The sequence below is a fragment of the Pecten maximus genome, chromosome 2 (assembly GCF_902652985.1).
Source record: "Pecten maximus chromosome 2, xPecMax1.1, whole genome shotgun sequence".
In the NCBI taxonomy this organism is placed as follows: domain Eukaryota; kingdom Metazoa; phylum Mollusca; class Bivalvia; order Pectinida; family Pectinidae; genus Pecten; species Pecten maximus.
Window position 1 is genome coordinate 32,070,756 of NC_047016.1, and position 14,083 is coordinate 32,084,838.

The following is a 14,083-nucleotide window of genomic DNA, read 5'->3' on the forward strand; positions in this document are numbered from 1 at the left end:
TGGTTTACCAAGGAAGAACTTAAAAAGCGCAAGAGAGTTGGTCAAATCGAATGGTTCGTAAAATTTGAATGTTGGCCGTCTTAATAGCCGCCTTAAGTGGATAGCAGAGAAAGACCTCAGAGACGTAAGAAAAGCCTAAGATGTCACATTACGTAGTCATTCATAGCGATAGAAGTAAGCATTACTTTCCACGAAACAAACCTTGTCATTTCGGTGCGCACTTCCAAACACCGCTGAATCTACATGAGACTTGGAAAGTGGCCTTAGTAGATATAACTTTAAGTACGAGCTAGACGAAGACGCGACAAAACTTATACTTACACAGTGACATATGTACCTAATCCTTGTCGATAGTGAAAATGAAACTCTTCTCCGTCCGATAAGAACAATAAAAGTAGCCAACTGATGTCAATCGTTCGATGTACCATATTACGTACCTGTGAAAAAGTCGGAAGTGAGAGATGTGGAATTTCTGAAAAAGACGGGAAAGGGTGAAAGGGTCATTCTTAAAATATCAGGCAAAGTGATTACACTTCATCTTAAACAATATCCTTTTCTATCATGAATATTTCAAAGATGTACGTACCCAACGTTGGAAAATGGATGAAATATTATGAAGCGATTGTACGTGGAATGGAAAATGATTATGTGAACAATACCAAACGGAACGTGAAGCAATTTGGCGGAGGATTGTCATACAATTCGAACGACTTCATGATTCCTGTAGACGAAAACGACAGAGAAGGAGAAAAATCCTTAATGTTACTTTCACGTGAGATAAACCGCAACATGGTCTCTTCGGTTCAACAAGTCGTAGAACAAGACAAGTCTGAGAGAAAAAGAAAACGAGCCCCAAAACATAGTCAGTCTGTCAGGAAATGCCGACGAATACACACTACACTCGACTTTTTCTCCACAGTTCCCAACCGTCTGTTGTTTATCCCATAGTGACATTTCGGCACTCGTAAATTTTGGTTTGTGCAGTCCTGATAAATTTGATAAAACTGTCAGGGACGTTGGCCAATTTGATTCTTTACAGGATATTTTGAGAGTTCTCCAGACTTCATACACAATAAATCAGTCCAGAGGCAGCCCACTAAACCTTGCAGCAGCGTCCATATAATGCGTTTTAGTATTTTTGTATGTTTGACGACTGCTGATTCCAAAACTGCTTGGTGCCACTTTGGCACCTTTGAGCATTTTGAAATATTCAAGATGGCCACCAAGATGACTGAAAAATCCAAAAATGGCAATAAATTACTCATTTATTACACTAAAGTTATAATTTTCCTTTCTATACTGGGATTTGGGGGGGCCATAGATGCCATTGCGATAATGTAAAATACAATGCAGTAATCATTTCTTTAATTTAATCTAAAACGGCCGGCAAAATAGCGGCCAAAATGGCTGCCGAAACCTCAAAATTAAAAAAGGCATTTATTATCACACCGGTTACGAGTAACTATGAGGTAATGCTGTACCCCCGGCGTCGGCGTCGGCGTTCGTGTCCCACCCCACTTCATAGTTTTTGGGGTAAGTTTTTGGAAAGCTTGTAAGTCCAAAAGTATACACCTCACACCCTTCTAATTTGGTTTATACATTCATTAGAGGTCTGGAATTGTTATGATAATCATGCACCAAAACCCACTTTAAAGTTATTTTGGGTAAGTTTTTGGAAAGCTTGTAAGTCCACACCCTTCTAATATGGTTTATACATCAATTAGAGGTCAAGGAGTGATGTTATGTGAAGTACAATTTCGAAATGACATGCTTATACATACATAAAAAAATTAGTGCATAGTGTGGTTGCTGATGCCGGTGAGCTTTCACAATCATTGATTGCACATGTTGTTTCCCTAGAGTGGTCTTTGTTGTGTCTACTTGCAGGTTTTATGGGACAAGGAATACATAATGAATATATCACACAGAAAAAGAAGAAGAAACAACGCCATTATCTACTTGGTCAAATCCAAGATGTTTAATGACCAAAAAGATATCGAAATTACAAGATCAGAACTCTGAGATCTCGTAATGGCAATTGGTGTGGAAACCATAATCATATTTTTCTGTCCAATGATTTGTTATTTTTTGCTATACATTTTTGTGGGGGTTATAGGCGTACCTATGGCAACAACCACAGGTCATACACATAAACTTGTATAGGGGGAATATGCGTACTTTGACACCAACCACACCAGTACAAAAGAATATTTGTGTCACTTTCTCCTTTTACACGACTACTGTTCGCTATCGAATGTACACACTTTGCGAATAATAACATCCACTTTAGGTACATTATATACTATTCTCTCAGTTCCGCTTCCAGTATCACTCAGCTGATCTGAATATGTTGTCCACTGATTCTCACAGATGTGTTCAATGGCGCAGTCACATAAAACTGTGCATGTCAACTGAGCCTTTTGGCAGCCACACCTAGCTGTTGCACACGGATGATCACTAGTTAAACCACATCTGATCATCTTCAGAATTACAGGGGAGCTGGGAATACATTGACAGGTAGTGTAAAGGGTGAAAGAGATTGTGGCGCTTCATTCTGGTTCAGCCAAAGTCTCTCGCACCAAGATCAGGGGGGCCTTCCTCTAGTACTCCCTTCCAAATGTATATGAGAACATATATGAGAACGTTTGACGTTTTCGGCAAACGATTCGCTGTTGGTGGCAGTGACTTTAATTTCGGCGTTGCAGTAATGTTTCTTCGCCAGTAAAGATACCAATATTTGATATCAAGGTTTGGAGACGTTTTCTATAATCCTGCTGCCAAAACTTATTGCAACACATGATTTTGGCCCTGAAATTATTCCATTTATATCTCCTGCCTGCTCATCAAGCTGGCTGCATATGTGTTCTTTTTTAAGAACCTTCAGTGATGTCCATTTTCCTATTCAAAACATGTAGGCAACACTGTCACATTCTGGCAAAGCATGTGCTGCCAAAAGGTGTGCTACTATCTTAGCATGTTTCTTTGCCATTGCTCGTTCATCTACTGATGACCTGTGTGGACAGGTGGCTTCCATGATGACAGTGCATGTCAGATTCTGGATATGGTACAGGTAAACCAGTCTGCCTCTTCTGAGTCTTCTGTCTTGTTTTCTGTTAACTTGTTGAGTAGGTAAGGGAATGGTGAGCCCAATCATGTGGCGTCTTCTTGTCCTTTCCCATGCACGCATATTTCGAGTGCCGCTCTTGATGCTATACTCGTAATGTCTGTCGAAACCAAGGCAGGTATCACAGATGTACAACTTGTGCCAGATATAGTCCAGAAAGCCGTTTATGTAGTCCTGAATTGTGCCAGTTGACGGCCAGTAGGTAATTGAAAGTATAGCACACCCATCGATGATGATCGTTTCTGACTGCTGTAAATGACGAGGTGACAGTTCAACTCGCAGTTTTTGCTTTATTGTTGACTTTGTCTTCGTTATACGCATGTCTCCACTGTCGTCAAACTCTTGAGTAATGAGGTCGGTGTCAAAGGACATACCTTGTCTAACTTTGACACTCTTTTTTTTTTAGAGATGCAGAGAAACCATCTGATCTGCTTACTTCCTAAGCTTCTATTTGGGTCTTCCTACAATGACAGCCTGATCTTTATTTATTGTGTCATTGGATATTCTGTCTGTGACGATGCTTACGATGTTTTCAGTATTGTGTTCCTCAGTCAGCAGATCGATACAGGACTTCAGCTTGTCTTTATCTTGAACGTCTGATGTCACACGAGCTGGCATCTCCTCCCTGTGTGAAATTATTTGTGTTTCTGTGTCTTCCTCGCTCATGTCTGCTGTCTTTGACCAGGTCACATAAAGGCTCAGTGCCTATCGTTTAAGAACAGATTGGTTAAGAGTGATTCCCACAAGTCATCCGGGACCTTGGCCATACCGCATAAATGTTATTTCGATAATGTCTGACCACATTCCATTCCACAAACCAGGTTGATGACGCATCACATGCTGACCTCCCTTTGCGGAACTGTAGACGAGTAAATTATTTTATTACAATCGCATGCTTAATTTGTAAAAAATATATATATATCGTACCTTGGCCTTATAGATACTAAAAGGTAAGGAAGTAATAGATCGAAAATCTAGGTCACCGCCTACCCTCTTGAGGAAACCCTGTTATCCCTGAAATATGCATTGTTTACTGCTACAAGCCTATGTGCCATCGATTCAAAATTGTTTTTCTTCTTAGCTGGTCATCATTTATTTGTTGTTGTGTGTTGTGCACGCATTGCTCGGGAATTTATATCCGAACTCAAATAAAGATACGATCACAACAGCCATTCAGTGTTCCTTTACGGAAGTGGAATAGACAGCCTACCGACCGTCAACGCAGTTAATAACGGCGTAAACATCCGATGAAGTCCGAAACATAATTTTGTAAATATCCGCGAAATTTAAATAATAATTTCGGTCTGCATCGGGTGTTAACGCCGTTATTAACTGTTACCTGTGATATATACCTGTAGTTGTGGCCAAGTGTATGAGTTCTTTACACAATCCAGCGTTAATAAAACATTTTTTTGTGATGACCCCTGAATTGGACGTTTCAGGTGTCCGTCTCCGTGCTCTGCACTGGGTCTACCCACAGGTCCTAGCCTCGTCTGTCAATACATCAAATATATTATATATTTGATGTATTGACGGACGAGGCTAGGACCTGTGGTCTATCTCAAAATGAGAAATGTCTGATATGGAATATAACAAAACTAGTCAGGAATACCTTCAACTGTATGTACAACAAGACTACATCGACCATGCTGAGCTGATGGAGAACAAGACCATGTTTGCTGTCAGAGCGCTTACGTGGCAACTGAAGAGTTCTACACCAAGACGGCAATTTTTAATCCAATATCCGCTGAGAGCACGACAGCTATTAAGTCAGTTGAGAAATCCTTGTTTGTAGATTAGATCACCATGACAGAAGAAACTGGAAATTTGTTCGCAAAAGGTAACTCGAAGTTTGTTCTTATTTGTAACGCTAGCAAGAAATATTTTCCAATGCCAAATTGGTTTGCAGAAAGATAATGAAAACCCAATTTGGATGCTACGATTCTGTTGGGTAAAACGCCATCGATGGTTGTACCCATGCCGGTATTTTCACACAAATTGCAGGCTCGTCATACCGATATTGACGGTAACGGCCATGTGGCTACCTATGAGTACTTCCCGTTTTGTATGGAAAGCGCGATGGAAGCTTCTAAAGCAGGGTTTACCGTCAAACTGTCAGTAATGTGGCGGATATAGCATTCTTGTATTCACTAAAAGAGGGAACGGAATTGATGATCCTCACCTGGCAATGTGAAAATAACGCTTCCAAAATGCATTTTATCATTATGGGTGAGACTGGCAAACTATTCGAATGTTCGTTCTTATTTAGTGAAAACAAGCTGAAACCAATACAAGTCAAACTGTGATGGATGTCGAGATGTATATGAAAACTATTTAACCTAGAGACCGTAAATACTATAGTGGCAGTAACTGTTTTTATGTGACGAATTAAAAGAAAAAGGTGGACGTATATATAGAGAAAAAGTTCAGGTGAATGAAATAGACCGTATCTTCTACACTGTGGTTAATGATCCACAGAGTAAAATTCTAGTCCTACAACTGTTTTTAACCTTTTCCGTGTGCAAATGAATCTTAAATGGCTAATACTTTATCCAATTTAGTAACTAGGCTACCGCAGTTGATTCTATATAAGGTTGTTCTGGAGCCTCAAGTTATCTATCTTTTTATTGTTTTATCTTCGGTTTTCAGACAGTATATTCCCACCCAAACTAAAGCAGGAAGAAAATGAAAATGCTAGTTTTTGGAAATGATTTTTCTCTGGAAATTACCGATCGATCACCTCATTCGGCACACCTCTACAGATTATTCTACCCTAAACTGAATCTACCGAGGTGTGCCGAACGTTAATCCCTGTGTCTCGCTCGCCTGACCGACGTTGCATGTTGTTCTGAAGTTAGTAATGATAACCTCACGCGATATAGACATTGCGTTATCTTTGATTAAAAAGATGCAATCTTTCCATGACCTTTAAGGGTTATCTTAGTAACCAGTGTTTTAAGTGATATTTTAATAGCTTATATATCCCTATGATGTAATTTAACAGAAGTAACTTGATCAAATTTAGTCTGTATCTTGGCTAACCATAGGTATAGCTGTCGACATGGTATTTGTTAAGCTGTTTGTAAAGTTGAACAAAACATGCAAGCAATGACACTGCATTTATTAAAAACTATGAACATGGCTTGAGTTTGAGGTAAAAGTTGCATGTTTCTGAACAAGCCTCCACAGTCTTGAAAACATCCTTTTTACTATGATCAGGGCCCAGTTGTTCAAAAGGTGATTAGCTTAATCACTTGATTAGTGAAATTTTCGTCTCTCTTTTACTTCAAAAACCTGTGTATGTATATTCCTTAAAACAGTCAGGTAGGAAGAGACGGACGAGTGTTATAGTTCCATAAAATTTTGTCAAGTTTGTTTTACTAGAAATAATTTTATCAGGATTTTGAAATTGTTGTTAAACTGTGATTAGCCTAATCACTTTTTAAACAACTGGGCCCTGATGTCTTATTAATTTGAAATAGGAGTAATTTTATTGATTTAAATGTCGCCCTTTATACCATTTTTGTGTAATATTATTGACAGCCGCCATTTGAATTTCAACATCGCAAGTGTTTACACGTACGTGACGTCAAATGCTCCCATGTGTGGTAAAGACACTTGTCAGAATAACAGCATGATTATTTTTGGGATTTGATAATTTTGGTGACCTTAAATCATTCACTACTGCATCTTTCCACAATGTCAGTAACGCTACAGAAGAAACTGTAAGCAACACATTGGTATGTAACATGACTAGTTTTGTGCAAATGTGGAGATATTTATTCGTTTTTAAATTTCAGCATTATTCCCCTCTCTATAAGACTTAATAAACTGGTTTACAGATAATTTGATGTAAGGTTATCCTAATTAATGTCATGATATTGTATTAGGGGGTTGGGGGTTGGGGTTTTGGAGGGATTAAATTAATACATTGTACACATTTTACCTTGGCAATATTGAAAATAAGTGTGATATATAGAGAATAACCCTAGAGATTTCAGAGTTGAGAATCACCTTGTGAATGTATGCTGGGAGGATAATTCATTAATGTGTGTTGAAAATGAAACCAATCTTATGAAAAAGGTATCATTTAAATTTTTCATTTCGTCTTATTTTGGATGGTCTGGTGGCGAATTGGTAACGCACTCGCTGTAACATGTGGTTCACATGCCTGGCCACGTGTAGTTGTTCTCTTTGGTTATCTGATGTCCTCCTACATAAGATTCCTTGTGTGCTTCTATCGTTTAAACATTTTTTCATTGAATTGGCCACAGCATATATAACTACAAACATATTTATTGGGACTTGAAAAAAGTCGTCAGTTGTTATAATATAAATGACGTTAAGATTTCATTATGTCAAATTAAAAAAAATGATTCTGTTCTTGCTCAATGATTCTAATAAGACCACAAAGAGGCCATTCAGGAAAGAGGCGCAGGTTTTATACAACTTTTATTATAAATCTTTACGTAGATAACATTGACTTTTTACATAAAGACATGTAAACATTACAGCAATAGATGGGTACAAGATTTTAAATAAAATATGGTACCTGGTTTTATTTGTGATCTTGTGAAGAAAAAGGTTTGATATACTTTCAGGAAACTAACACGATTACAACATTTAACGAACCAGGGGCTAGAAAGACAAAATATTGAAAGAGCCATTTCATGCGGGGGACCACCCATATGTTCATATTTATATCAGAATATTAATTTTGTAATTTTCTGTTACCTTATTTGTTAGCTTTAATGAACTTCACAGTTGCGGGATGATTGTGAATGGCATGAAATACAACAAAACATAAGTATTTCACAATACCCGGTGTGATTATAATAGGCCATTTGTAGGATTAGTTTTATCTTTTTGATATCTAATACTGAATTCTTGCTGAAAATGATATTCATTCATGTGCTTTGAAAAACACCTTTTAATGATATAAATATTTTTTTGATTTTTTTTTTAAATTAATGTATTTGCACATGGATTGGATTTCTTATTCGTACGTAAACAAAATATTCTTTTTTACGGAAGGCCGTAGCGATCTAATCTGAAGTTTTTGTTTTACGATTTGAAATGTCCTTTTCATTATATGAAGTGTTTTTGTTTCATGATGTGAATCAGTCGTTTCATTCAAATGAAGTGGTAATTTCTTGTATGAAGCGGTAATTTCTTGTATGGAGTGGTCGTTTCTTTATGTATTAAGTGCTCGTTTTATTATATGAAGTATTCGTTTTATTATATGAAGTGGTAATTTCATTATTTAAAGTGATAATTTCATTACATAAAGTGGTAATTTCATTATTTAAAGTGATAATTTCATTACATAAAGTGGTAATTTCATTATATAAAGTGGTAACTTTATTATATGAAGTGGTAATTTCATTATATAAAGTGATACTTTCATTACATAACGTGTTAATTTCATCATATAAAGTGGTAATGACATAATTAAAAGTGGTAATTTTATTATATGAAGTGGCTATTTTATTATTTGCGGTGGTAATTTAAATATATGAAGTAATAATTTCATCAAATGAAGTGGTAATTTCATTATATAAAGTGGTAACTTCATAATATGAAGTGGTAATTTCATTATATGAAGAGGTAATTTCATTATATAAAGTAGTAAATTTCATTATATAAAGTGGTAAATTCATTATTTAAATATGTAAATTCATTATATAAAGTGGTAATTTCATTATATGAAGTGGTTATTCATTATATAAAATGGTAAATTTATTATATAAAGTTGTAATTTCATTATATAAAGTGGTAATTTCATTATATGAAGTGATACTTTTCATTATGTGAAATGAAACAATCACTGCATAATACATAAGGCAGCTACGGCGTTCCATATTTATAGTTTTTCTATTGAATGAAATCGCTCCAAATATTAATAGACACACGTGATGTTCGCACATTTTGTTCTTGGCGCTATATATTATAGATACTCAATTACCATCGAATTGGGTACAGTCTCCAATTTACTCGTCGTGGAAGTGGTCCACCTGACAAGGAAGAACAACATGACGCACTACATCATCAAGACTATCACTGGGGCACAAGGGAAGCTTATTTTCAGAGGTCTACCATTCGGGTATTTTGATCATTCAGGTAACTTTTTAAAATTCGTTATAATAATATATCACATACGGTCGGTTTACCAATCTTAAGGGTAGACAATTAGTTTCGATTGTTGTGGCCTCGACCCCTATGAATTTTACTGACCCTCCTTGGTTTCATTGTAGGTCAGTTCAGACTTATGGCAAGTAAAGGTAGAAAAAGTCCCCCTATGTGGATATCGATAATTCATTTATTGATTTCCATAAATCATTTATTGATTTTTGATCAGAAAACAAAATGGCAAACAGGCTGGAATCTTGGATTTTTCGTGAAGGAAATTTGTTTTCGTTATTTCTTTAAAAATACTGGAGTGATATTCCTCAGACTTTATGTGTAGGTTCCCCTTGATCTCTAGTTGTGCCAAATCAATTCAGATTTTTGATCAGAAAAGTAAAATGACCGTCAAATGGCTATCACGAATTTTGACATTAGAAATATGTTACAACTATCCCTTGAAAAGCATACTTCAGGAATGGTTCTCAAACTTCACATGTGAGTTCCCCTTCGTCTGAAGCGTCTAAAGTTGTGCCAAATCATCTTTATTTGACTGTTAAAAATGCTATATCTGATACTCGCTAATCAGCCATACATACAACCAACAAACATCATATAATGGTGGGCACCAAGATCCGTCTGCGATCTCTTATTAAATTAGGCCCGTGTATAACTTTACCATCCTATATCTCAGTGCACCTCGATATGAAGCTCTATATATTTCTTTGTCATAGCATATTGTACGTATGTATTCCTGAAGTGATTATGGTAATTGTAGTAATGATTGCATCAACATTTCATGCGTTATTTCATTTCTCCCATTTTTCTGGTATGACAAAATAGCATGCACTGGAAAACAATATCATGACGTCAAGGCATCACAATGACCTCATGTCAATATATTCTGAACCGATTCTCGAACCCGTGTAAATAAAAAAGAAGGACAGGAGAAAATCCATCATCTACATCGTTGAGGATATGACAAAATATCTCCAATCCTCGGGGTGATATTATTGGTTGTCAAACACTCAGGTTAGACAGCAAAGGATATCACTCATCGTGTCGGAAATTTCACTGTCGCACCCGCAAGATACAGGGAAGATTGTATTCATCTCCCTTCAACTGGTGTTTTATAATTACATGTCTTATGAATTACAGATGTAATCATTTAACATGTAATTATAAAACACCAACTGGTGTTTTATAATCTAGATTGCTGTTGGTTATAAGGTTATAGCAAGCCAAAGTGGTAAAAAGTCCCCATTTATGGATACCAATCATTCATTTATGGATATCCATAATTCATTTATTGATTTCCATAGTTCATTTCTGGAATTCCAAAAATCATTCACTGATATCAATAATTAGCCTATTTTTGGATATCCAAAATGATTTATCGATTTCCAAAAATCTCTGGGTGTCAAAGGTAGACAACTCTCTCCAGTTTCTCATCGGAACTCCTCGGAATAATACGCGACGAAATTATTATACCGTTTTTTTCAGATTGCTGGAAACATAAATTAATTACAAAAAACGTCTAATTATTGGTCATAAAATGTGTTTTATGTATAATTTTTGCACCGAATCGTTTGTTAAATCTAAACAAGATGCAGATTCACATTGGTACATAAACATGTGCAAGAAACGTTCATGCATGATTTTTACAGACCCTCTCTGGTTCCATGGAAGATTAGTTCAGACTCGTCCCCTACTAATTTTACGGACTCTCTGTTGTTCTATACTAGGTCAGTTCGGCTCGCCCCTACTAATTTTGTAGACTTTCTATGGTTGTATAGTAGGTCAGTTCAGACTCGCCACCTACTAATTTGACAGACTTTCTATGGTTCCATGGAAGATTAGTTCTGACTCGTCCCTTATTAAATTTTCTGACCCTCCACGGTTTCATTGTAGATCAGTTCAGACTCGTCCCCTACTAATTTTACAGACCCTCTACGGTTCAATAGTAAAGGTCAGTTCAGACTCGTCCCCTTCTAAATTTTCTGACCCTCCACAGTTCATTGTAGGTCAGTTCAGACATCGTTTCTACTAATTAAGTGGCCCTCTATGGTTCCATGGTAGGTCAGTTCAGACTCGTTCCCTACAAATTTTACTCGCCCTCTATGGTGTCATAGTGTAGGTCAGTTCAGACTCGCCTCCTACTTATTTTACAGCCCCTCTATGGTTTCATAGTGCAGGTCATGATATGTTCATACTCGCCTCCTACTTATTTTACAGCCCCTCTATGGTGCCATAGTAAAGGTCAGTTCAGACTCGTTCCCTACTAATTTTACTGGCCCTCTATGGTTCCATGGAAAAATATCCGAATTTAAAATCAAAATAGCCGCCAAACGGAGGCTCCCGATTGGTTGAAATGTAAATATTTCTCGATTGTGATAAAATTGTGTACAGGTACACCTTGAGACACTTGGTCACTGTCCCAACCACAGTTTTCCATTAAAACAAAACGGCAGCAATTTACAGGACTCTGACTGGTCGAAATTTAAATATTGTCCCTTTTATGAATTTGGTTATATATACCATGGGACACAAGTCACTTTCGTAACCTCAATTTCATCTTTAAACAAAATGGCTGCCATTTTCTAACCTCTGATTGTTCGTAATTTAGATGTACAATCCCAATTGCTAGCAATAACAGACTTATACAATTCCATTGCTAGCAATAACAGAAGTCTGTTATTGCTAGCAATCCGGTGTATATCTCAGTTAATACAATTTTCACAAAACTTTGTATGCCTAGTCAGTACGATGTGTAGTTGTGCAATTTGTTCTCTTTTTTTCTTGTTCCAAGATGGCCGCAAAGGCCAAACTCATATCCGGTTATATTTCCCCTTTTTTATTGATCGCAATAAACCTTAGTGTATATGTTGATAATGGGACAGCGCAAGTTTATAGCGAAAAAATCAGAGGTTGTAATCAAAATGACTGCCAGATGGAGATTTCTGATTGCTCAGAATTTAAATTTGTCCAATTTTGATGAAGTTTGGTATATAGGTACACCATGGGACACGAGTCACTTTCGTATTCCCAGTGTCACATTTAAACATAGCGGCTGTCATTTGCAGTACAGAATTTTAGGAAAATTAATTAAATAAGAGTTTCCCCTTAAATGCAATAATGTGTTTCTGTTGAAAATTTTAAGTTAAGGTATTTCGTTCTTGGCTTGGTTTGTCATTATGACAACTGATGGGCATTTGTACCCCTGTTTCCCTGGGCATCACTTAAACTGTTTAACGTCAAGCAGGGTGTATGGAATATAATTCCTATTGACTTTCATTTGTCATGGGATAGGGATCGAACCCATATCCTTCATCACAGGGCCGAACGCTCCGCTCAAAAGTCAACAGTAAGGTAATTTCATGGGAGACAATAGGAAAAACAAAGTTCAATAGAAAGAAGAGAAAAGATAAGATACATCTAGGTTCTTACCTAGCAAACAATGGGGACAGCAGGTACACATTTTACACCCTACCTATGAAGATGGCCATTCTGGGTCTAATATGACAATTAATATATAATTGTAATTAAGGAAGGGGGATATTTTGACTGTTTGGTAATTTTAATTTCGTTTTAATTTCTTGTTTCTCATGCTGTTATATGTAAATAAAATGAAGATGTTTGTCTATTTGAATATCTAATTGTTATTGTGCGTTACTCTATATCAAATGGTAAAGGTCATGTTAAATGTTGTCAAACGTCAACATCACTACATATATGATATATATTACCAAATCATTACAGGTCACATTCCAATATGGAACGTTATCAACCTAATGAGGGATACCTTCAATTGTATGTACAACAACGGCTACATCGACCATGCTCGACTGAGAGAGAACAAGACCATCTTTGCTGCCAGAATGCATTATGTGGCAACCGAAGAGTTCTACTCCAAGGCAGCCATTTTTAATCCAATATCCATTGAGAGCACTACTACAATCAAGTCAATTGGGCATTCTTCGATTGTAGATTCGATCACCATGACGGAAGAAGAAACAGGAACCTTGTTTGCACAGGCTAACTGTAAGTTTGTTCTTATTTGCAACGATAGCAAGAAATCTGTTCCATTGCCCGATTGGTTTGAAGAAAAATACTCAAGACCAAATTTGGATAAGGCTACAATTCTGATGAGTAAAACGCCATCGATGGTAGTACCCAAGCAGGCATTTTCACACAAATTGCAGACTCGTCATAGCGACATTGACAGTAACGGCCATGTTGCCACCCAAGAGTACTTCCGGTTTTGTATTGAATGCGCGATGGACGCTTCCAAGGCAGGATTTTACCGCCAGTTCGTGTCAGAAATGTGGCTGTATCCTGTTTTAGAGGCAGATGTTACATTCTTGGGTGAAAGCAGAGAGGGAATGGCGTTGACGATCCTCACTTGGCAGTGTGAAAGTAATGCTTCCAAAATGTATTTTGTTATTTTGGACGATAAAGCCAAAATTTTCGAATGTTCGTTCCTATTCAGTGAAAAGAAACTAAACCCAATACAAGTCAAACTGTGATGGACATCGAGGCATAATTATATGAAAACTGTTTTATACAGAAAACGCGGATATTATAGTAGTAATAACTTCTTCTGCATGTATGTAACCGTTTTGATGCGATGATCCAAATTGAAAATGAAAAGTGGGCGTATATATCTGGAAATCGGTCCAAGCAGGATTAACACATCTGACATTAATCATACCATTGATAATAATGCTATAACTGAACATTAAATAAACATTTCACCTCGTTTATTTTTATTTTCGATTCCTACCTACCAACTTTATCCATCTAATTTCGTTCATTGACAAATTCAAATTATTAAAT

At 36.7% G+C, this 14,083-nt stretch overlaps 1 protein-coding gene across 1 annotated transcript; it reads left to right on the forward strand.

Moving 5' to 3' along the window:
- The first annotated feature begins 13,038 nt into the window (after positions 1–13,038).
- On the forward strand, positions 13,039–13,773 carry LOC117342484. The gene has a single exon (XM_033904660.1). It carries the CDS (start codon positions 13,039–13,041, stop codon positions 13,771–13,773), a length of 735 nt encoding a protein of 244 aa, XP_033760551.1.
- The last annotated feature ends 310 nt before the right edge of the window (positions 13,774–14,083 follow it).

Excerpts from the sequence above, each read along its gene's own strand:
- LOC117342484 (XM_033904660.1), top strand. The coding sequence starts at position 13,039 with ATGAGGGATACCTTCAATTGTATGTACAACAACGGCTACATCGACCAT.